Source organism: Rhynchophorus ferrugineus, unplaced genomic scaffold (genome assembly GCF_030347505.1).
Source record: "Rhynchophorus ferrugineus isolate W39M unplaced genomic scaffold, kcgeb_rfMv2 rfM5, whole genome shotgun sequence".
NCBI lineage: Eukaryota > Metazoa > Arthropoda > Insecta > Coleoptera > Curculionidae > Rhynchophorus > Rhynchophorus ferrugineus.
The window spans coordinates 13,149,524-13,176,373 of NW_027472584.1; the positions used below are offsets into that span (position 1 = coordinate 13,149,524).

General features: G+C 29.9%; 1 protein-coding gene across 5 annotated transcripts in view; it reads left to right on the top strand.

Annotated features, from left to right (window-relative positions):
* Positions 1-25,755, top strand: part of nAChRalpha6 (nicotinic Acetylcholine Receptor alpha6) — a 164,027-nt gene extending 138,272 nt beyond the window's left edge. The window contains exons 7-10 of one of the 5 annotated variants that reach the window (XM_076404943.1): positions 1,081-1,275; positions 2,494-2,580; positions 19,192-19,301; positions 23,545-25,755. In XM_076404943.1, coding sequence (XP_076261058.1) covers positions 1,081-1,275; positions 2,494-2,580; positions 19,192-19,301; positions 23,545-24,036 — 884 coding nt within the window. In that variant the 3' untranslated portion in view covers positions 24,037-25,755. Of the gene's footprint in view, positions 1-1,080; positions 1,276-2,493; positions 2,581-5,515; positions 5,603-7,783; positions 7,871-19,191; positions 19,302-23,544 lie in introns of all 5 variants that reach the window. The other 4 variants (XM_076404945.1, XM_076404944.1, XM_076404942.1 and 1 more) reach the window with 4 other exon arrangements.
* The last annotated feature ends 1,095 nt before the right edge of the window (positions 25,756-26,850 follow it).

A 26,850-nucleotide genomic window follows, 5' to 3' on the forward strand; every position in this document is an offset into this window, starting at 1 on the left:
TCACACAATTTTCAATAAACATCGTAGCATTTTTGCCCTTTCGGAAGTAAAAAACCAAGACATAACTAAAGTAACCTAGAATTTTCATTTTAAAAACTCAATAATTTTTGAATAGTTAAAAATATAACGCGTTTATACGCGATTCATTTCTGTGATATATAATTCTTTTTCTTAATTACCTAGCTTATCAGCTATTGATCAATATATTAACTGATGGCAGTACTAGTACTTTATAATAAACCATTTTTTTTAGATTAGTATCATGGTTTGATTTCAGCTGTTTTAGTCATGTATTAACCTCCACGGTTTTACCAAAGTTTTTACCTTGATATATTTTATAAATCTCCATTGAAGTAATGTAATATACTAGTTTATACACACACTAGAGTGTGAATTATTTTTAAGAAAAATAGATGGCGTATTGTATACTATACCGCATGAAATATATGCGTCATACATACTTATCAAGCTTTTTTCGATTTTATAGGTACTTATGAAAAGTTCTTTTCGTCATTATAATAAATTCTGTATTTCTAAGTATATTTACAAGTTTACAGTAAATATAATTCACACATAAAACTTCACTTCACGTATAAAAAGCATAGTATTTATTTAGATGGTTTATAGAAAGGACTTCGGCATATTTAACAAACATTCTGATTGTCTCAAAATAAATCAAAGATGAAAAATTTTAGGCTTAAATCATCAAAGAAATCGTTATTGATATATTTGAGCTAAGTATTGAAAGAAAAAACACGTTTATGTAAGCGCACATGCGACAAAGCTATTTTGTAATATGACGCTCGGTCACCTGGTTCTCTTGATTATCACTTGTTCTAATCGACAGTAGATTTGTTGATTAGTCAACATATAAAAGACAAAGAATTACTTCACAGCTATACAATGAGTATTTATGAAACTCTATACCCAAATTCTTTATGAGATTTAAATGTTTGCCATCAAACAACTTTTAATGATATTGATTTGTTGTAATGATAATTCGCTTAATAACTTTATGTTTATTGATATTGTAATTATATGTAATGTACAATTATAAACGATATGATTGTTTTGTTGCAGGAATGCCTGGTAAAAAGAATACGATCGTATACGCATGCTGTCCTGAACCGTACGTGGACGTCACGTTCACCATCCAGATACGAAGACGAACCTTGTATTACTTCTTCAATCTCATCGTTCCGTGCGTGCTGATATCCTCAATGGCGTTACTGGGATTCACTCTACCTCCAGATTCTGGCGAAAAACTCACCTTAGGTACATTTGTAGGTCGTAGATATTGTAATGTGAGCTTGCGCGCAATAGCAGCGCCATGACACTACACTGGCATCCTCATCCACAACGATCATCGAGATTATATATGAATACGCTCTAAAAAAATAGAACCTTGTAATCCACACGATCCCACAAAGAGTACATAAAAATTTAAAAGAGAAACATGAGTCCTTTGGTTCCCAGCTGAGGGTCGATGGTATCGCACACCTTACACGTTCACAAATGAAAAATCTTCATTTCAGGTGTGACCATTCTTCTTTCATTGACAGTATTTCTGAACTTAGTTGCTGAAAAGATACCAACCACATCTGACGCAGTACCATTGATAGGTATGAAAGGCCATCGAGAAGAGACCGTGTTTGTTAGCCGCGTTCTATTATCACGGATTGCCCGTTGATACTTGGAGGAAAATCATTTTGGACGCGATTTGTCACGATTTGTTGTCTTAGGGATTTTTTAGCGATTTTGTAGTAGTTGACAATTGTTCCAACTGAAACTAATAATACCTCGAATCGTGTTTAGCCGGCATTTTTTATCGTCATCGAGATATGATAAATATTTTTTAAAAACCACGTGCTATTTAGTCTTAACTAGTATTAACACGACATTCCTTCCGCAGATCCGATATCGATAATTAACTCCACGTTAATATGACCTCGAATATTTTAACTATTTTAAATTGCGGTACATGAAAGAAGCATCGAGCTATTATCTTCTGTATTTATTACGCTAAAAGAGTTTTAATACTAATGATTATGTCAATAATTAGTTTCAATCTTCATTCAAGTTAAAAGTTATTGGTAAGAAAGGTAAGACAATTATTTGTTTATATATTTGTTGTTCTTATAATGCTAAGCTATTTCTTAAGCGTTTTAAATATAAGGCATCAGCTTCATTTGGTAATAAGGTTTGCATTAAATAAGATGTTGATTGTTGTAATATTTAGTATAAATATTCCATGTTTTTTTTGTATCTTAATAAATTGCAAATTATTTTAACATATATAATTTGCAATCTTAATCTAAGGAAAACTTTCTTATTCGTATTTGGTTGAATATTCTGTATCTTTGTCATGTAACTACAATAATTTAGCAGCAAATACTAATTAATATATCTGTGTTATCTGAAAATTAGTTCCTTCCACAGCGTCGATGGCATGGAACATCGTGCAAGCTCACAAATCAAAACTCTTCATTTCAGGTGTGACCATTCTTCTTTCATTGACAGTATTTCTGAACCTAGTTGCCGAAAAGATACCGACCACATCTGACGCTATCCCCTTAATAGGTATGAACGTCCAGCCGGAAGGGATCGTGTTTGTTTGCTGCATAATGTTGTCTTGTATTGAAGAATTGCCGGTTGATACTTGGAGGAAATTATAACACCCATGATTTATAAACCGCCTTGAGATCTTTAGTATATTTAGTAGTTAATAATTGTTCCAACTGAAACTAATTACACCTTGAAATATCACTCCCGTCGCATTTTTCGGATATTATATTATTATTAAAAACAATATCATAGTACATAACTTAGAATTTCTAAGATGCAATAACATATATATTCAATTATTTTTCATATACATTTTTATTAAAAACAAATCACAATTTATTTACAACTATAATATATTTTAATAATTATTTAATATATAATTATGTCGTTACTTCTTATACAGTTAACGTTATGATATTTTCCGGAGGTTTCATTCACGTATAGACCTAAAGAGGACAGTCGTTGTCTTGACGACATTTCGAGGGAATCATGAGTCCCCTCAAGAACCATACGGGGATGAAAAGTCGGAAAACCCAAAAAATAACATACGTCACCAGCCTACATATAGTCAATACAGTATACGAACATAAATATAACAACTTTCTTTTAGCAACTTTATCTAACATCAGTCCACGGATCTCTAACTTTGTTTTAAATTACTGTTCCACTTTTTATACTATTGATACTTAAATATTAAATAATCTGGATAATCATATTATTTAGCTAAATTAATTAGCTATAATTAAACAGTAGAACATAAAATAAAAATATTATAGATAATTATTAGATGTTATAATTACAATAATTATCTTTTATAATAATTAATTAGATCCAGTATATACATAATAATTAATATCGATAAAGAAGAAGATTTTAGTAGCCCAAGTGATATCCAAGTGATATAATTTCTATTTATTATTTCTTCAGTATATATAAATTATAATCTAGTAATTATATATCTTAAACAAAAAATAGTTATACAAGATTTATATGAGGAAATAAATAACATTATAAAAGATATGATTGATATGACAAAGGAAAAACATATAACCGATATTAGCTAATTATCATTATGAATATATCAATTTATTAATCTAATATTGCTAATATATATTTAAGATTATTTAATTTCGAGTATGAAAATAATCACTCATAAAAAGCTTAATTAATATTATAGTGAGTAATACATAATTATATATCCTTCAATAAAATAAATTTTGATCCAAAAAAAAAGAAGAAAAATAATACTCATATATCAGGGCTCAAATATTAATCATTTATTTTACACAAGTTCCAGATTATTTGTCAACATATTTTTGAATATAATAATTAAATATTTTTATAATAGTATATTTTACATAGTAATATTAATAGATTAAATATGTCATAAAGTGAATCTGCATAAATATTACTTTGAATCAGATTTAATTCCATATTAATTATTTGGCTTGTTGCAAAATCCTACTATTTCATGTCATTTATATTTATATTTTGATACTGCAATGGTTTTATCAATTTTATTTTGTTAATCCCAATATTAATTATATTCCTGAATAGTGGAATAAACGTTCAGTTTTAATTTATTTCATATACAGCTGTTTTAAACTAATTTTTAAAGGATTATTCTATAATCTTTTATTCTTAATTAAATTTTGCATGAGCAGTTTTAAAGATATTTATTATATAATACAAAAAAAGAATAACATAATATAGTTTGGTGTTTAAACTGTTGGGACAAATATATTTTATTAAAAATAATTATCTGAATTTAAATAAACTGATATGTTCTGTCGGAACATTTGATTCATATATTTTATACGTTCCTATATTTCAAATAAAGTTGTTTTTGAATGGTTATCATAACAATTTAAGCTCTTAATGCGTATATCCTTTAATGTATATTACTTGAAGAAAAAATTCAAAATATTTTTAAATGATTTTTACCAATATAATGGATTTTTCAATAATAACGCCCTGACTTAGACAAAGTATGATATCCATATTTGTAAAATTGCATCTGTCAAAAGCCAAAGCTTTGTTTTAAAAGAAAATTATATTGGTGGCAGTATTGCATTCCTTTAAATTTATATATCAAAACCTAAGTTATCGGTATGACCTACTATTCCCACCGTTTAAACAATAAAACCTAATAAAAGGAATCAGTAACAAATTACAGCTGTATATTGTCGAAACTAAAAAGCTGTAATAAATGTGATTAAACAAAATAATGTCAGATACTTAATTTTTGAATATATTGAACAACTTGGTTTATCGCAAACTTTTATGCAACGAATCTTAAGCATTAATGCTTAATTGGTATCCATACATAAGTCAGTTGACTACTAAACTGAAGATAAAGTATTACAAGCATATTCGAGCACTTGCTAACTAAACTATGAAGTAGTGGAGCTCGGAAAACAAATAAATGAGGAAGACTGAAAGTAATTTATGTGAATTGTAAGATAATCAGGAGACACACTCAAAATGAAGATGGAGCTCCCATAATATCGATATGAGAATATTAATTCCAACATCCAAGCCTTATTTGCCACACAGCGCATAAAACTAGATATTTCAAAGTTTGACTGCCAGTAAATACAATATATTAGTTCTTTCGAAATATACAAAAAAATAAGTTATATTAAATTTATTAGCTATATTTCAATTATTAGTTAGTTATTTTACCAAACTATATTTTTATACTATATATTAGAGCAAAACAATTCAAATTATTATTTACTATGGCTTATAGAATATAAGCACTTATAACTAAATATACAACATTCTACAGATTTGGTTGGTTGGTTGTATCAGTAACTGTGTTACCTATCCTCATTCTTTCACGCTGTCTGACTAATATCAGCCCTTTGTTTCCCAACTTAGCGCTCCCAATGGTATCGCACACAATCTAGGACTAGTTCACAAATGAAAAAAAAATCTTAATTTACAGATGTCACCATACTTCTTTCATTGACAGTATTTCTGAACCTAGTTGCTGAAAAGATACCAACCACATCTGACGCTATCCCACTAATAGGTATGAAAGGAGAACAAGAAGAGATCGCATTTGTTTGCTGCATTCTATTATATTCCCTTTAAGGATTGCCAGTTGATACTTGGAGAAATAGTAAACAGACTGTATACCGATGGATCTTTTTTATTTAGTAGTGTTTGAGGTAGATTACTACTATTCCAACTGAAATTAATGATCTCCACAGTTTTGGAAACTAAAAAAAGCATCTGTTTCTAAAGTTCCTAGTTCTTTATCTTTATCATTAGACATGCTATAAAGGATTGTAATACATACAAAAGGGGATCAAACTCTACGAGAAACAATGGCTGGAAATAATGTTAATATCAAAAATAGGTGTACGTATATAGTACAAATATTGTACAAATAACTGCTAAATAATATATCAATAGAATTTCAAACTTGGTAAAGGTTGAGAACAGAGTTAATTAAACATTATATAAAACTGGCTAAGTAGCATATTCTTTTGAATATATTTGAAGGGTTCAGTTGCCGGAATAAATTAAATTCAGAGATACTCAAGCAAAACTCAATTGGATATGTTGTGAAATTAAAGAAGGAAGTAAATTCTTAACATAAATTGCTACAAATAACTAAACATAAATTAAAATAAATAATTTACTTACTAGAATATAACTTGTTAAATTTAGAAAAAAAACTATCAAAACCAATATCAATACAAAATTATTTTCGTCATTAGTTATTTTATAAAAATAATTAGTATCGAATAACTAGTAGAAAAATAATAGCCGTTTCCTGAATATTCGAAGATCAAGTAAAATGAAATATTTATATAGTGATAGATATAAATAATGAAATTAATTAAATACTTTGTTTGAACATTAATATACCAATAAGAAGCGAATTAAAGTTAAATATGAATAAACAATAAAAGTTATTAAAAGCCAAAAAATGATTACAATTCAGATATATATCAGAACCCAATAAAAAGGTCAGAATAACGTAACATTTTTGGACAAAAAGTTGAATGAATATATGGAAACACTTCACAAGTAATTTGCTTCATTAAAAGCTTCGCCGAATTTTCTTCTATAAGTTTATGAATATATTTATAAAAGTAAAAGATTTTGTCGGCCATACAAAATAGCCTTGCTTGTTAAAGTGAAAATAAAATGTCTGCCGCTAGTCATGAATATCATTTAAACTTTATCCTGTTCCATGAAATAAACAACTTTGTTAGCTTGTTTATCGTTTAATATTAATTTGAATTGAAAAAAAAAACAAATTTTTGGACAGTATATTATCAACATTAACAAAAAAACTTATATAAACGATAGATAGATCTAAAGTCTTAGGTATAATATAAACAATACAATATCATATAATTAAGTAGATTCAGTGTTTGAATTAATTTCCACTAGCAAACACATGGGTAAATTTAAGGATGCCATAAAGTAGTAAAATAAACAGTTATTATATATTAAACGCCAGTCAGGTAAGATTTAATTAGAAAATCTAAATATAAATAATGAAAAATAAAATTAATATATTATTATAATTATTACTTACCAACTAAATTTAATTTGATTAAATAGTATAATAATATTAATAGTATTGCTTATTAAATATGATAATTTTAAACTTCAGATTATTAATATAATTTACTAGTTTATTATAAATATTAATGGTTTAAAATATTTTATTTGTTTGTATATACTTTTTTTGTTGTATATATAATAATCATATCAGAGTATAAATAAAAAAATTATAAAAATTAAAAAATAATAAATATTTAATGATATACATGAGCCCAAAGGAATAAATACCATTGTGAAATTATTATTTATATATATTTAAATTATCTATAAAATATCATAATATCGTCAGTGTCATCAGTCAATCAATAAACCTACAATATAAATTATCTGGATGTTTTCTTAAGTAAAATAAATAACTAGGCATGATTAAGATATATGTACGTAATAATGTTGATAGTTAATTACTGTTTGGTTCATTAGTTTTGGTTGGAATAATTATAAGTCAAAGCATGCGTCCCTGTGACTATCCCCCCCATCCCTGTCTATTTTATACTGGTCGCTCCCAAAGCCGTAGAATAGCAGTAGTAATGGTAAGTAAGGAGTATGAGACCATTCCCAACAACCCAAAAAGCGAGCGGTAAGGCCAACAGCCATATCCATCGGGTAATCGTCGTGTATTCTGTTACAGGAGTGACCATCTTGCTATCGTTGACCGTGTTCCTGAACCTAGTGGCTGAAACCTTGCCCCAAGTATCTGACGCCATACCCCTGTTAGGTACCGACCGTTTTGTCTGACCTGCCTGTACGCTGACTACTTCACAAACGCTGCCTGAATTTGAATTTGAACCAAATAAAAAAAAGAGCAGAAATTGTTATTTGATAATTGTTGTGCCGTATTTGAATGCGTGTTTGTTGTCAGATCAGATGGTAATTTTCGATCAAAGATGAAATGTTTCGGAGGCGTACGAAGTGCTGTACCGTGACTCATGTCATGTCGGTCATTCTAATTTAATTCCTCGCTCGTTATCGATATGTTTTGAAAAATCGATATTTTTCCGGGAAATGCCACCATACATTTCCTCTTTGACCGAGATTTTGGGGTGAGCTAGATACTTGGATAACGACGGGTCTCGGCACAGGTCAAAGGTCAGACGGTTCACATGGCTCACTGTCTGTTCCAGGTGTGACCATTCTATTGTCACAGACTGTGTTTTCGCTGTTGGTGGCGCATGTGATCACGCAAACATCAGATGCCGTACCCCTGATAGGTTAGACTCAAGTAGTAATCTTAATTTCAATCGTTTCCTTTCTGTTCCATTATTATTTCGAATTTCCTTTTCGACTTTATTATTTGCCAAATACACTGACAGGGCATGGTTCGTTACAGCACTTCGTCCTGCCATACACATTCGGCCGATCGGGCCGACCAGTTTCTCTAAACTGTGTTATGGGTGAATGGGTTAACCACTGCGTCCGAGGTTAATATGCTTGATATGATTTTGGCACCAGGTCAAACCGTACTCTCAAATATCTTTCATACCATCAATCTAAACAGACAAAACTCTTACCATTCCCTTTTCTCGTGTGACGACAGGTTTGGTTCCGACTACAGTTATGTTAAAAGCGGTAAGTAAACAACCCTCATCCATATATTTTTATTTAGGAATTAAACTCGATGTTATTTTAGTTATTACCAATAACAAGTGTTACATTTCATTTATTTTAGTAGCAATTATTTTTACTATTTTGCCTCTATCTGTTATTATCTGTCAAATATTCTCATATATATAATTATCAATAAGTAAGTCTTGAATATTGACAATATTTTTAAATCGGTTGTAAGCTATTATATAGTGTAGTTTGATGAAATGATTAATATAAAATTCCGAGACTGGAGTAATGTAAATAATATTAGAAAAAGTTCAACAAAACTACTACTAGCATTATCTCTACCACCATATAAATTATAATATTAATTACAATATTATTATTATATATAATAATTATAATTATAATATTAATACGTTATATAAAAATATAAATATTACTTACAGTATTATATTCAAATATTGTGAATTTTTTGTGGTAAATTCAAACTTTTATAGTTATTTTAACTTCTATAATTATTGTCTATCGCTGGTTATGGTAGGTTTTCATCTTTATGATATCATTTATAGCCGTCTAGTGCAGTTCGATAACCATTAACTATAATTTTATTCCAATGTCTTCCCAACTAAGCATCCCCAACTATGTTTTGCAACCTTTTATCTAGTATCTTATTTCTTTCAATGTTCGACTCCATTGAATGAATTTCAATTAGCAGTCATTTCTCAAACGATAGACTTAGACTTGACTCTTAAACTGACAATTTATCGTTTTATTTAGTGCCATAATTGTTCAAAGGCATCCGCTTAATTACAACAATTATAAAATTATTGACGTATTATCATAAATGTGATATATAAATTGCTCAATCTAATTTACTTCAGTATTAATTAATGGTTATTTTTTAGGATAATAAATGATTTTAGAATCAAATACAAAATCTTTATATTCAGACATACATAATATAAAAGTCAGACTATAGAATAACTTGATATTTATTTCAATTCAGTGGGTATATTTAATTTAGATTTTTTCCATATATGGGTTTTCATATAGTCGTTCATGTATGTCTCATATATCAGTTGGTCGTAAAAGTCTCATGTTCGGCTTACCCTATCAGTTGGTAGGCAGAGTCCAGTGGCACCACGTGAAGGAACGGATATCGCCACCTTTTATTATTTAAAGAATGACCGACCCAAAAAACATTAGGTGCTTGAATATGTTTTGATCGGCGATATCTATTTGTGAAAATATCTGGTAAAAAGTATCAATATAAAAAGCTATTAATCAGTCTGTTAACTGCCCTAGCTATTAAATACGGTGGCATTGACATTTCTCTGCATAAAATAGCAGTTTTCCATTGAGTTATTCAGTGTATATAGACGTTAATCAATGTACGCTCAAAATTCGATTTTCAATATTCATTAGTTTTATTGTTTGACTTGAAGAAATCTGCTAACAAAGCCTGTTCATATATATGGTGATACTACTCCATCACATCTCAATTGTTGAGAAATAATCACTGGACGAAAACCCAGCTTAGACTGCCAAAGTAATTTCAGACAACTTACTAATTGATAAATCAGCTCTTTCCAGAAGTGTACATGCAATCGGAAAGATCCAAAAATAGGGAAAATGGCTACCATACTAGTTGACTGAAAATGTAATTTCGAACCGTTTCAATATCGCAGTGTCATCTGCTCGCCAGACAAAATAAGAAAGTCTGTAGCGTATTGTGATTGGCGATGGGCGTCATATATTAGCCCAGATTCACATCTACACCGAAGTGGAACATTCATGACCATACATTATTGCTCTGCAGATGGTGGGATCAGCAAATTTAGAGTATTGCAAACTATTAAAACTAAATAAAAATGTTATTGTATGTGTCCATCGATACCAAATGAACAAACTGAATGACAATATTGTTGTCCAAAATTAGGGAGAAGCAGACGCTTGGCCACATGTAGCAAAAATTCTAAACGATACACTATATGCATATCACATATAGCACCTTTTGATTACCATTTACTTAGATCAATAGAGCATGACTTGGCTGACACATGGTTTCTAAATACCGAAGAAGTAAGAAAACAATGTTCTTTCAACACGGCATCACCATGTTGCCAGAAAGACTAAGAGAGATGCAAAATATTCTAATTAATATATTGCACCAATTTTTCTTAATTAATAAATTTTTAACGGGAAAAATGAAAAATATACATCCTAACACCTAATAAATTCTTAAGCTAAAGACATCAAATAAAGAACAAGACATATTTCAATTCGTTTTATGTTCCAAAATAATATTAATACCAGCAGTTTATTTTATATGAAAGAATAGAACTATATAAAAGTCCAAAATATAAAAACCATAACAGCACGAACAATAAAACATATAATTTCCTTGGTCAGTTATAGAGACGTAAAATAGGTATGAATTTTCTTATTTGAAAATGGAAGGTTTCTGCCACACGAGTAATAAAATCACAATACAAGGATAATAAACGTTACGACTCGAGTGATATTTAGCACTTATTGAAAAATGTTCATTGCCAAACCGCTACTTATGAATACAATGTGGTTTTTTTCTTATAAAGAATTCCAACATATTTAGGTCAATTTATTTTCATTTTCACTTTTTTGTATTGAATTCTATTGATCCAATAATATTAATTACAAAAATAATGGAAAGGTTTTATGGACTACAAAACACTTATATTTCAGTATTAATTATTTAAATTTTGTTTTGTAATATCTATATGTGATAAGAAGTAATAATTAAGGAATAATCACTTCTGAAGATTTATTGCTCTAGATATTAATGAATTGTAAATCCGATTCATAAGATGAAGTACCTGAGCTAAATAAAAATAGTGGTTCTGATTTTTAAAATATTAAACCAAAATAATTAATGTTGTTTATAATCAACTATAAACTATCAAACAGTTGATTTCCAATGATTTTCTAGATAATTGCTACAATTGCTCACAGTTTACAATAAATATACATATAGCAGCTTTAAAAATATATCATTTTGTATAGTTTTTTAAATCGGATTATCATACAGTAAGTCCAAAGAAATGGGCGAAGTTTGTTTACATCAAAACTGCACCGAAGAAGGTTAACATGACTTTCGCTCAACAATGTCATAGCTGTAGTACTTTATGTACGCGGCATATTTCATTCTAACTACATTGAAAATGGCATAACGACTACTATTATGCTAATTTATCAGACTATTTCAGCAATATTGTAAAAGAAAAATATCGGTACTTTATTTTAAAAAATGTTCATTCAAGGCAAAATATCATATAAACTCGTATTATCACCACAGTCATATTTTATTAGTTACGACATGAATTATTACTACTCTTACAATACTTACCAATAGAATATTACTATAAGGATGAGGTGAATGACAAAAGATAAAAACACATTAGGCTAAATGAATCAAAATTAAAGGTGATGATGTGAAAAATAAAATACTTTTTAGCTACAATACAACCCTTGATTCCAGTTTTACCGATTAATAGTGAGACTTTACTTGTCTGTGTATTTTTAATAAATATTTTTCCCTGACTAAACATAACCACGTCATATTAGCCTGTTTGCAATTCGAAGTTTATCCATTTTGTAGACAATCATCATAAATCGAAATTCCCAAAATGGTATACACGAACTAGCGAGAACGATTTGAAAAAGCCGCATAGCTTCTCTTCTATAGAGAAGCACAGAAATGAATTTATACTGAACATCCTTCAGTTATATATTCGCATATTCATCACAATCCTATACTAATTCTCACGAATATGTGTACTAACACAAGTGTTAAAATCTCAGTCACAAAACGGTTAACGGAATGAAAGGAACTTGTTGAATTAACGGCACATATACTGAAGATCATGGTCTTAGGATAAATGAAATTCTTAATTCAAAACACTTCAGTCAATCAGTATATGTGATCCTTCTCCAGTCTGTACAGCTTGCAGTTAAGTTGTTGGTGAAAATGGACTGTACGTTCCTCCGCCAGTATATCTTTGATTAATTTCTGAGTTACACTAATTGTACCCAAATTCCTATGGTATAGCCTATATGGAATCAATTTTACTGTCCCCAAACTCCAATGGTCCTGATATTGCAGTCCGCTTTTGTCCTTACACTCTGATTTGTGATTCTTATCCCAGTAATCCGCAAGTTGATAATTTTTAAAACGTGTATATTTCCTAATTATAATAAATAATTGCTAGTGCATTTGAATGCCTTCAATTCAGCTTTGGTGACCTTACAGCACTAAAAAAATACGAGCACCACTAAATCGAGTAACTGCGAAACGATTACCAATCTAACCTCAACCTGTCTTCAAGTGTCAAAGTGTTGATTAAGTTGTTTCCTTTCTTGGTATGTTGATTCCGGTTAATCGAATGAATTCAAAAAAAGCAGCGTTATGATCGTACCAACTGCGGCAATTATGAAACATGTAGGGTATTAAAGATATACTTTTAATTTACTTGAATACTTGTTGAACCTTATGTTCGCAATTTTAAAATCCTTAATTCTAAACACTTTTCTAATCACTTCTCACAACTAGAACATCCATGAGCGAACAACCAGAGCTGTATCAGTAGCACTTTATAACACATACGTATTAATACATTAATGAGTTAATCAGAGTTACTAAAATTACTTTATATATGTATGAATTAAAATTGTTTGTAATATCTTATTGATTAGTCTTCAATATGCATAAAAAGCTAGCTTTTAAACATTAATATAAGAATATTTTTTTAAACAAGTTTACCATTCAGCTGCCATAAGGACGTTACGGTATGTATGTTATATGTGTATATATTCCTTAATGTTTTATTGTATATATAATGAAAGGATATCGAATTATGGGAATGGTAATAACGAATTTATTACAATTAATGTGATAATGTTGGATTTGTTTAATGTATCTAACGGTTTTACCTGGTGGTAAAGTCAAAAGCGTTGGCAAAGTGACTATTGAGCCCTTCAATAGTTGCCCGTGCGCTTCGAAAACCAACTAATAATTTTAGGTATAAATTTACAGAATTATTAAATGTGCTATAAATTAAAGATATGATTAACATAGCCTACCTTTGCCCCATCCTGTAATATAGCCTGGCTCCCTTCACCATTGGCAAGATATCAACAGTAGACATCGTCTAGCACTTGCCAGACCCCCAGAACCTCCAAGTATCAAATGGCTCTATACCCAATAGGATTATCAATCTGTATGTTTTGTTGTTGATATGTTTATCCCGTACTATACTCTCAATTTTCGTATATTTTATTTTATTATTTCTTACTGTTTGTCTTTTTAACATGACATTTTCTTTTTATTATTTACCCCTTAATTTAATACCCATACTAAATGATATAAAAACTAAAACCCCAAGTAAAAGCTCTTTATTTTAATAATTTTACATGCGCCGGTTATGTCACGTAAGGTTATGGCAACAACTAAACATTCAACGTTAATAACCATAACAGTTATTTACAGAACTGCTCTGTGATTTATATAATAAAATTTATATAATATATTTTTATCACAAATACATTTCTGTTTATAGATATATACATACTTTTCTTATATATTTTGCCACAATAATTGCCAATTATATATTTATCGAAATTGATAGGATCTTGAAAATAATATTTCGTCAAAATATCTATTATTATTTCGCGACTAGAAAAAAAGTATGATCCCGATTAATTTCCTGAAAAACAAATAAATATTAGGTAACTATAACCACATATGTCTTAATATAAATTGAAATTTGATGAAGATTTGTTTACATTAACACATTTCTCTATTTTTATTCAGTGAATGATTTTTTCCGTGAATCTATCTATTTCCTATATGCGTTCTATATTTCCTAAGAAAATATTTGCCTTATGTCTACGATACCAGATGGATATGACTTAGACCAACGAAAATAATTTTAAAATAACTTTTAATTATTTAAAATAACTTGTTTATAACAACTACGTTTATTTTGACAATGTGTGCTGTATTAGGGATAATTGTTTGATTCCTATTACAAAATATTTTTAAAAAAGCACAATTATTACAGAGGCCTTTTTTCGTTTTAAAATTTTCCCTAATCGACCAGTGTTTGCGTATGTTGTACAGTATTTTGTTTAAAAATTATTCGAAATTTCCTGATGAAAATGTTTCTTCAATTTTCAGAATTTATGTTAATAATAATCGTTCTGTGAAGATATGAATACCCTTCCTGATAATCTTCAATCTTTTATACATAGATAGCACCTCAACCAACATTCAGTACGCCGGTGTTAACATAATTGCTGAAAAGTCCCGAGCCTAATACCTAGATGGCGCTAGTTTTATTGCATTCACATTCAAAACAATGGATCAAAAACAATTTCGTGTTTTAATTTTACACTGCTTTTTCTTGGGAAAAAATACCGTTCAAGGGAAGCATTGGTTTGAAAACTGTTATAAAGACACCGCTCCATCAGAAAGAACAATAAAACGTTCGTTTGCTGACTTTGAACGTGGTCCTAGAGACATTGATGGTGCAGAACGCAGTGGACGTCCAAATGAAGTGGTAACACTAGAAAACATCAAAAAAATCCACAAAATCGTTTTGAGTGATCGAAAAGTAAAGTTGCGTGAGTTAGTTAACATCGCAAAGATATCAAAAGAACTTGTTGGATTTATATTCCATGAGCATTTGACTATAAGAAAGGTCTGTTCGAAGTGGGTGCCGCCTTTGCTCACTGTTGACCAAAAACAAAGACGTTTCAATGATTTTGAGCAGTGTTTGGCTATGTTCAAACGAGACAAACCGGAATTTTTGCATCGATATGTGACAATGGATGAAACACGGGTCCATCACTTCACTCCGGAATCAAAAACAATCATTATTTATCTAGAGAAGAGAAATACCGTCAAGAGTGAATATAATATAACACTATTGGAGCGTTTGAAGCCCGACATTGCAAAGAAACAACCGCATAAGCAGAAAAGAAAAAATGTTTGTTTCATCAAGATAACGCACCGTGTTATAACTCAATCAAAACAATGGCAAAACTACATGAATTAAACTTCGAATTGCTCCACAATTTACCATATTTGCCCGATTTTGCTCCCAGTGATTATTGGCTATTCGCAGACTTGAAAAAATACTCACCGATAAGAAATTTCGATCGAATGAAGAGGTTATCGCTGAAACTGAGGCCTATTTTGAGACAAAAGAAAATTCGTTCTACAAAACTTGTACTGGAATGTTAGAGCGGCTCTGGACTGATTATGTGGCTCTTGATGGAGATTACGTTGATGAATAAAGGCAATTTTGAACAAAAAAAAACAGCACGAAATCTGGATACATTATTCAGACAGCTATATGATCTTGATACACTTTTTTTGGATCTGTCCGCTGCGTCTTCCTTTCTCGTCACACCTTTCATTCAACAGAATTGTTTAAACCATTGCAATGTGCGCCTATAAATTTGTTCCTGAGATCCTATAATTGTCACAACTTATTCGAATCCAACTGTTGTAACAACTTTATATTTTAAAACATCAAATGAAGTAATAATTATAAAACCCCCTTAGAGCAACCCCTGACCATCGGTTCAAATATACAATATTGTATTAATATACATTTGGTCTAATTCATACAAATATTTCAAAATTAAAGTAATGGTTTTACATCTAGAATAAAAGTGAAAATAGTTTCTGATCATAACAATTTCCGTAACATGCAATAGAGTTAGTATGAATATTAGAACTAAATATTTACATTTAATTGTATAAAAATATATGCCAAGCGATTTATTAATTTAAAGATTACGTTGAATGTTTGTTTATTACATTTTCTTGCGATGATCAGCGTACGTAAAATTGTACAAATAACATAATTTTACTGAGCGTTTTATTCTTTTACGTCACTTAGTATATAACTGGTAAATACAGACGTCTCACTATCACCGTCAATATCAAGCCCGATTAGAATCCAATTGAAACGATATAAAGCTGAAGGAATAGATAGACGATGATCATGAAACAGATCTGTATATTAATATGGTTCGTTACCTCCTCATCAAAGTTATTATAACAGCTTATTTTTTAATTCAGAATCTGTTAAAGCACAAGCTAATTACGACACTGTTAAAACGAATTAAATTCTCATCATTGGAACTAAATGAGCACGCCTGCTTATTTTAAATTAAACAAGAACTTAAACCGACGACAAACGATAAGTTTGTTTAAAATTTTGTGGTTTTGTGGTGCATAGATTGGCGAATGGTTGATGCGCAAAATCAATGTTCGATGGAACGGACCAAATGTTGATGCCAATGACATCTCAACGCATTTCGCCAGGTAACCATGCACACTTTTAAACCAACTTTTAAATAAAATTAAACGCCTCTTAAAACAACGCCCGTCATTTTAATCGTCGTATCATAATTCGCCGCAAATAGATAACGGGACTTTTATTTTTCTTATATGTTTTCGTTATTTCTTTGATTTTTCATCGCAAGCATTTTTTCATTCGGCTTTCTGGTTGACTCACATTCAATATGGCTCAGATTGAGTTTTCATCTTAAATCTTTGAATTTCTTAGGCAACAACACTGCTTATTTTTCGTAGAAGCGTTATGAAAACGTTGGAACATATATGCACGTTAAATTAGTTTGTTCACATCAATTTGTTCGTATGATTTTGTTATAGTTCACTTTCATTACATTAGAACTGTTTTAGTCTTAAAATCTCAGTGCTCTAATGATCTTCAAATCATTAATATATGAGTAAATTAGTTTTTTTAAGTATAAAGAAGAATTTGTCCATAACGTCAATACAGGCTTCAGAATTTATCCTTAGAGAAATACTTGGGTACTTACTGACTCTAAATGGTATATCGTTTTTCATGTTTCTACGGTGTTTAGATAGTTTGCTTACTAGCTATGTAATATTTCTTTAATTGTAATTCAATATCTATTGATATAGCTGTATGTCTTTATTATCTTTATCTTATTATTATCTCTTATCTTTATTAGAAATCAATGGAGCTAATCATACCATAACTTCTTCAATGTTATCTGTCTTGTGGTGCTCTGACATATAACTTTTTGATGTAAAAAACTGCTTCACTGTATTATATTCCCTTGTATGAGAATTTGTCTTACATAGAGTGTTCCTGATATGGACTTATATCTACAATGGGGCGTAATTAATGGCTTTCAACAAATGATGTCTGTGTAAAATCTATATAAAATGAGGTTATCCAAGTTTGCAATAATACCTAATAAAAGTCTTCGGAACTAAACCACGAAGTAATAAGTAAGATAATAAATAAAAATTATATTTAATGCATATTAATAGATTAGAAAGAAATAAGTTCATAACGTGTTTAATAGTAGGTAAGTTGATAAATTGAATATTTCTCCATTTTATTTTATTATCATTTTCAATTTACTTTCCTTAAATTATTAGTATCTATTTACTTCTTCCAATGAAAATTATTTTCTGGGCTTCTTCATATATTTGTAGTACCTATATGACGCTATTGGATTAAAATTAAAATAAAACTAAAAATACTCGAAAAATTCAAAGGATTTAAGTGTTTTCCATAGTTTGAAATTATTACTGATTGATCGAAATCCTCGAGAACCCATAAAGCCGAACAAAATAAAAATTCTTGCGAAGTTTCACCGTTCTCCACGTGCGAGAACGATGCTTCACAACTCCCTCTATAATCTTGCTCTAAAGCTTTATCCCATCTCATTTAATATAATGGAAACAACAACAACAATCCCCGTAAAAGATAAACAACAAATTAAAACATAATCGCAACATTAATCATAGATGGCGTTAAAATTGATTGATACGCGATAGTGTAGGTGACCTGTGTACTTGACATGTCACAACAATAAGAATAAAATGATGTGGATTGTAACGAAGGTCTTTTACACTATCGTTAATACCTCGGCTTTTTTAATTTTTATCAACATTTTGGAGGAGGATACGATCTTAGATCTCTAAGGGTGTTCTAAAATCAACGCGTTTGGAATTTGTTCATAAATTGTGTTGGCCGTAAGGTTATGGCGTTGATTTTGAGAAAGCCTTGTGAAATGTTTATGAACAATAATGCCTGTATGAAAGGTACATGTAGTAAATTGTGTTTTGTACATACAACTAAATTGTTAGACATTATTATTGTGTGGTGTGACCCGGTAATGCAGGATATATTAAACTTGTTGATATTGTTTAGTTTGTATTTTGATGTATCCTGTATAGTTAAATTAAACCCTTATGAGTGACATATGCCTGACTGAATCAAATTACTTATGATTTCCTTTGTTTTGTTTTATTTTTGATACCAACCCAATTACGTTCTTTTTTGTAGTTACTGTTTACTGTGTACTTGTAGATACATCTTTATTTATCGAAGACACGTCATCGAAAAATTGGTACTGATTTATGCGACGTTACAGGTACTTACTTCAATTGCATTATGTTTATGGTAGCATCTTCAGTGGTTTTGACCGTGGTAGTATTAAACTACCATCACCGTACTGCAGATATTCATGAAATGCCACAATGGGTAAGTTTTTGACACTTTATCACTTAATTATATTTAAATTATTATTGATATTGCGTCACAACAACTATTTAAAGCTATTATTAACTAATGTTGTTTATTAGGTGTGGTACTTAATAATAAATTATATATACATCTTGTCAAGTAGAATTATTATGGGTACAATAAAATTACTTAAGTTCAATTATATTCTCCACAATATATTTTTTTATAATTTATTCTAGCTCTCTAGCATATTAAACTAGACAGTTTTTTGGTTGGCACTGAAATATCGATCAATTATATAAAACTCTAAAATTTTTAAATATTAGTCAGTGAGGAGAATTTTAATTTTTTGTGTGCCAATCTCATTTTTTATTTCTTCCTTAACCTCGGTCAAAGTGACAAATGGAATTTTCATCCTTTTCTGTTCAATAGCGCAGGGTAATGATTTAACGTCATTCACTGTATGGGATGGAAACATTCTCTCCAGGTTGTCTGCAAATCTTGTAGTTTCCTCCTAATTCTCTCTAGAGCAGTTCCCATCCTCATTTTTTATTGAAGACGTAATTTTTTAGTTGTTTAATTTCATGTTTCTGTTGGTGTGTAAGATTGTTCAACTTAGTTTTATCTTGCCGTGCCCTAAACTAATGCCATTTCTTCCTCACTCTTCTCCCAAGTTAACTTTTTCTTCTAGTACTACTCCTAGCCTATCCAATGGGTACACTTAAAGTCAGTACAATCGGTGAATTGTCTGAGTTTAGTTCTAAGTTTTTTTCAATTAGCATATATTTTCTTCAAATGTGTCTAATGATGTAGAAATTTCTCAGGCCTGGGATCTTAATCGTTGGCCAATATGTATGTTTAGCTGTAGAAATAGCTTTACCATCATATGCCTGAATAGCCTTCAGCAATTTTCTACCCTTGGTTGTAACCAGTGTCGATCCCTAATGGGCGAGTTTTGTATTATAGTCACCGTTTATAATAAATCGATTTCCCAGAGTTTAAAAAACCGGTTATATCTTTTAAATTTGATACTATGATACTAATGTCTTGGTGGGCTATATGAAATGACTACTTTGATGGTGCTGTTCTTCTTTATAATATTCACAGCTGTGGTCTGGATATCTTCATATTCGAATTTAATTTCCTCAAAATCTTGAAAATTTTGTTTTATTTTTACTGCAATTTATTATTACAGCACATTCTCTATATAATATAAAATTATTTTCTAAATAAAAGTGCCTTATTACTGCTTTCTTGGTCAACATTACGTTTATTGTAATTTTGTAATTTTTGTTGATTTTAATATCTAATAGTGACATAGCAAGTTTGGTTTTAAAAGAAATGCCAAAAGTAGGCATACATATACTTTTAACATGCGATTTCGGTTTCCAAATATACAAATAATTTGCATAACTATATATGAACTATATTACTACTTTCATGACTATACATACTATGCTATACGACTAATGTCTAGTTTAACTTAAGCGAACTTTTTCGTATTTACATATCAAATCTTGAATCTAATAATGTCAAGGACATTTGAAGTACCTTGCAAACCAGGAAATATAGAAATATTAGCAATTTGGGTCTAACTTACAAATAATAACAACGTTTTAATATCTAAAGACGCAATAAACTTAAAATAGACATAAAGAACATCTAGTCGAATTAGGAATGAACATTCAGATCAAACGTTGTGTTAACATGTTGCTGTAGTCTGAAATCTTTCGATAAACTATAGATATAATAAACGTCTAAAAGTCATAGAGTTAAATAAGAAGGACAATGGATACCAGATGATCTAACAAAAACATGGATTTTGGGAAAACGTTTGAGAATAAATTCAGAATAGAAATAGTATTCATGTAGATGCCAAATACTGATAAGTGACATAATGGTTTGATCGATTACCTTTTGCCACTTAAAAACATAAAATCATAATTGCGCTACTCTATAACTTTCTGTGTCAAAAACCTTAATGCACTGATATTCATATGCAACTTTTGAAGGCAACCTTGCACCAAAGTCTTGCAGAGCCAGGGACAAATAACAGTCGAACAGGGCATGGTCCGGACTATACGGTGGTTATTTCGCACATTGATATCCATACAATCAATTCATTTCGGTAGATAATTTTCGCGCATAATTCAATCTCCCGTAATAATTCTTTTTGACTCCATTTCGTTTCATTCCAGCAGCGTTTAATATATGGAAGTTCGCTCCATTAAATTATTCACTGTTAATTAACATGAGTAAAGTCTCATATCAAGGTTCTTTTAGTATCCAGTATTATGTAAATCGATGGATATTTGCTAGTTTGTGGAATCTTAACTGAACTAAAAAAAATAAAGAGATAATGTTTTCACAAACCTATGATAGGTGTAGATCTAATTTGAACAATTAAGAATTAATTTTTTTTAAGAAACTGTTACAGCTTCCGTCTAAAAACAACAATCATACTAAATTGATCATTGATACAGAAATGGTTTGGATATACCAGGCATTACACAACATGTAATAGCAACATTGAGAAATGTGTCCTACCTACCCAACACACTGTAATTCACTAGACATCGAATAGAATGGGTTGAAAATCGAAAAATTAATAAAGCATTAGAATGCCTCGAGACATATTAAATTCTTGAATGGCAATATTCCCTATTGCTAAAAAAATTATGTAAAATTATAAACAAATGACAATATTTTGATTAAAATAAAATAGACCTTCTGGCATAGAATAATACATTATAATGAAATATCTATTAATATTAAATACCATACCTAATAAAATATAAAATAAAGTAGTTTAAATTATTGTTCGCAATTATTTCTATATCCATCAGTATTTTGATACTCTTGAAGAACTGCTGAATATATATATTAAAGTCATTATCAAATTAACAGTATCAGTATTATGTATAAAGTTATTTGATAAAGTTAGTTGAATTTCTCAAGACCATTATTTTTTAATTACGACAATTTTATTTTGCAAGCATAATTAAATCCTGCTTATTTACACTTGATATTGCCGATGGATGTTATTTCCAATAACAAAAGGCATTTGTAGCTATTTGTAAATTATCTAGAGACAATTACTATGTTCATGACTTGAACTTGAATATTTTTCCAAGTTATTTTATCTTCTTTTTAAAACAAAAGTCAATTAAGTTGATAAAACTAAAGCGTTGTTTGTTATTATTAATTGGTTCAACAACAATATTCTGTAATTTTATCGGATTATATTTACAATGCTTAAATATCATAGTTTTCTACGTATAATTGTTACCAAATTCAAATTCACGAGATGTGTTTACAAAATAACGAAAACGATGGTGTAAAACTATTAATTATTCAAAATGTCTTTATTTAAATTTAGGGATTTCAATCACATGATACCTAGGGTGATAACATTAAAATACTATGTTTAACATATTTAAATCATTATATAAAATTTATATAGTTTTATCCATTTCTAATGAGAAAAAGTGTCACATCTCCAACGTATCTTGAAATAATATAAAAAAGAACTAAGAACTATAAATTAGTAAATTTAAGTAGTAATTTTTCTAATTTATAATAATCTTAGACAAAGGATACCAGGGAAGGCCAATTACTAATTACATTTCCACTTAAATCAATAATGAATATTTCGTATTTGACAAATTTATTTTATTGTAAATAGTCTAAATCTGAATCTGTTATGAAAAATAAACAAATATGACAACAAATAAAATGCGTACTATATATAAGATGTTCTTTATAGGTTTTTTCTTATTTAACTTGATTTCATCTAAACATATTCCAGGAAAATATTTTAGAATTGTTATTATTTACATATACAACAGAAATCTGTTCCATACTTTAAAAGATTTTCCCCTAATATGACTAAATTAATATAACTACATATACGCATAATGGTATATGTATCATGCATTATTTGTCGCGTTATTTTATAACCGCACCTCGTATAATATTTACTATATTTCTTTACAATATTTTTTATAAAATTTATTTTATATACTATTAAGACATTCAATTAGGAAATTAAAAAAGACTCTATTCCTTCACTTTGTAGATAATGAACATATAATTAAGAAGCAATTATACTTTTAAACAAACCAAACTAATTATAGACGTTAATTACTCTTTCAATTAAGTTAATCTTATATTTTGATTTAATTACTTTAAAATTAATCAAATTTATTGCGACCAAAAACCAGGATATTATTGGTTTTCGATGTTTGAAATTAATTTTCAGATAAAAACTGTCTTCCTCCAATGGTTACCCTGGATATTAGGAATGAGCCGACCAGGAAAGAAAATCACTCGCAAGACGATCATGATGAACAGCCGAATGAAGGAGCTGGAACTGAAGGAACGTTCCTCGAAGAGTCTCCTGGCGAACGTTTTGGACATAGACGATGACATAAGAAACGTTTCGGGTGTAGCGGGCAATAGTTCAACGATGACGACAAGTTTAGGCAGTGGATTTGGTCGAAACGCCACAACGATCGAGGACGCGGCCATACCGGGCACCAGTTCTGGTCAGCGAGACCTGCAACTCATCCTCAAGGAGCTTCAATTCATTACGAACCGGATGAAGAAGGCGGACGAAGAAGCCGAAGTGATAAGCGATTGGAAATTCGCCGCAATGGTAGTGGACCGTTTCTGTCTCATCATTTTCACGTTGTTCACCATTATCGCGACTGTGGCGGTATTACTGTCGGCCCCTCACATAATCGTACAGTAATTCAAGACCATTCGTTAGACACTGTGAACATTACTGTGATAGAGAGCGCAGATCATCTTGGCACAGGACAAAACGTGCCTTCTTCTGCGTGGAAACATTCACGAGCTAGCACCAAGTAAGGCTAGACGCATACTCCTACGTTCAAGTTGAATCATCAATTAGACATATAAAACAATCGCTTTAACGATATTTTTAGCCTCCTCCTATTAAGCTAAGAGTATCGCATAAGTTCTGACGCATAAGTCTTCGATTTCGTAACACTACAACAACCCTTCTTTTTGGCTTAACGTACGGAATATGGGTCTAGCTTCAAAGGCAGGCACTTATGTGCAAACAGAATGAGATAAAATGCTTAACACAAAGCAACAAGCGATGTTGCCGTCACCTGTAAGTAAGTAAGTTAGTTGGTAGAAGTAATATTAGTTCGGGGTACACATGTGTCTGCCTTTTGTTCGCCCATTTACACAAAAAAAATTAAAGGTGTTAACCTATATAAAAATGTGATGAACTTCGCAAATTAATTATTAAATTTAAAACTGATTAAATAGAAATAAATAGATGTAATGTAAACGTGGCGTGATTACGGATCTATGTTGAGGACGATTTTCCATTCAAGACTTCCATGTAAACCGTAAATAGACCTCTCTTGTCCGTTTTAGTTTAGTTAGCAGCTTTATTCTACTAAAAGGGTCCAACATTAGTTTCTTCTTATATAAAATCAACTTATTGTTAGTCACCAATTTCATCAATTATCAACTTTTTCACCTTACTATTAACTGCTTCAATAATTATCTTATTCAGATAATATTTTCAAATAACAATATTTTGCAAACGATGTTAGTAGTTTGTATAAAATGTTTACAAAATTATATATGCATACACATAAATGTTCATATTATTTTTCTAATTTTTACTATTTTATATATCTTAGTGAAACAGCATACTGTAGAAAATGCACCTCGTAGGTAAATATATTTTCAATAATAATTGTTGTTAACACCCAAGATCTACTTTCGTCTTATGGATAATAAAAAATATATTTTTTGAAAGGTATTTATTGACCAAAGACACTATACCATCTTAGCTGAAGAAGAGGGGATTTCTTAGCCGTTTTTGGAAGGTTTTGAAATGGAAAATGGCTCGAAACAAAAACTATACGTTGTTTTTATACACGGGTATGAAACTTACCTAAAACAACACCAAACAACCTTTTTCTTCTTCTTCTTCTTTCCTCTCGATGCATGTGTTGTTGAAAGTGTCAGCCAAATAAAATAAGGATTCGGTATGCTTCGGTGGTTGTTCCAGCTGGAAACATCGTGTCCCATCTCCAGAAGGAACCTCCGAACATGTCTCATGGTTGTTTGTTGTTTCCTTATGAGGTATTCATAGCCCGGGGTGATTTTTTCGGGTAGTGGCGAATACAAGGGGCACCCACACCGACCATGTCCAATAAACTTAATTCCTGAATCATAAAACGATTACTATGCACATAAACGAAATGATAATAGTTCTAGCTCCCTCGTATTCGCCATCCATCAGTAACCTACTTTTATATATCAATATATTTATACTGATTTACATTAAATGAAATGTTTTTCATTGCTACAATTGAATTACCAAGTTGTCTTTGGTAATAGGGAAAATAAATAAATGAGAAAAAAACCTGAAAAATTATAACAATAATTGTTTATCTAAAAATAAATATAATTAAAATAAAAATAGAATTTAATACAATTTTAATAAAAAAAAATGATGAAAATTTCTTGGGCATTTTATAACATAGACGTACTACTTACATATCTATTATTTAGTAGAATTACCTTAGGGCTTTTTTGCGTGCGTCCAAATCATGTTGGAAGGTCTGTGGCTAAGACCCAGGAAGAAACGACCAAAAAGAAACCACTTAGAAACCTGGATTCATTTATTATTTTCTTAGGTTAGTATGTTCGCAAATCGTGTACTCAATATTAGAAATAAATTGAATACTTGAACCCCATTGGCTTCTATATCTCTATTGATTTAAGTTTCTTTGTATAGCGATCTACCAAAACGTTTGCCCTATATCGGTTTTATATTGTTTGTTGTTTTCATTTTGCTAAATAATCGATTATTGTCGAATAAATGTATATTATATGATTGAAAAATATACATGCAGTCAGTTTTAATATATGTTTTTTATTTACTTTCCCTCCAACTTCTCCCTTTTACATTTACCAAGGTAAGTAAATGTTAATTATTAAGAGAAATTCAGTTATATAAATATATCATAAAAGAATTTTATTAAATTTGAAAATCTCATTCATTAATGCAACAAAATTATTTATTTTTCCACTAATATTTTCTTATATAATAAACTACCAGGGTTCTACAATTAGTACCCAACTAATTGACCTAAAATCATTTCACTTTCATTTCTATTTTCTAAATTGAGTGTGATTACACATATACTAAATATTAAAAGTAAATTAAATACCTGAACCCCAGTGGATTCTATACTTTTACTGATTTAATTTATTTTCTTTAGCAATCGACCAAAACGCTTGCCTTATATCGTTTTCATATTGCTTGCTCTTTTCATTTTCCTAAATACTATAATCAATTATTATCGAACAAATGTATATTATATGATTAAAAATGTACCCTCCAACTTCTCCCTTCTAGATCTACCAAGGTAAGTAAATATTAATTAATCACACAAATTAAGCAATAAAGTTATAAAAACAAATCACAAAATAATTTAAGTGAATTTAAAATTATCATTAATCAGTCAAACAATATTAAATTAATTAATAATAATTATATAATAATAATAGG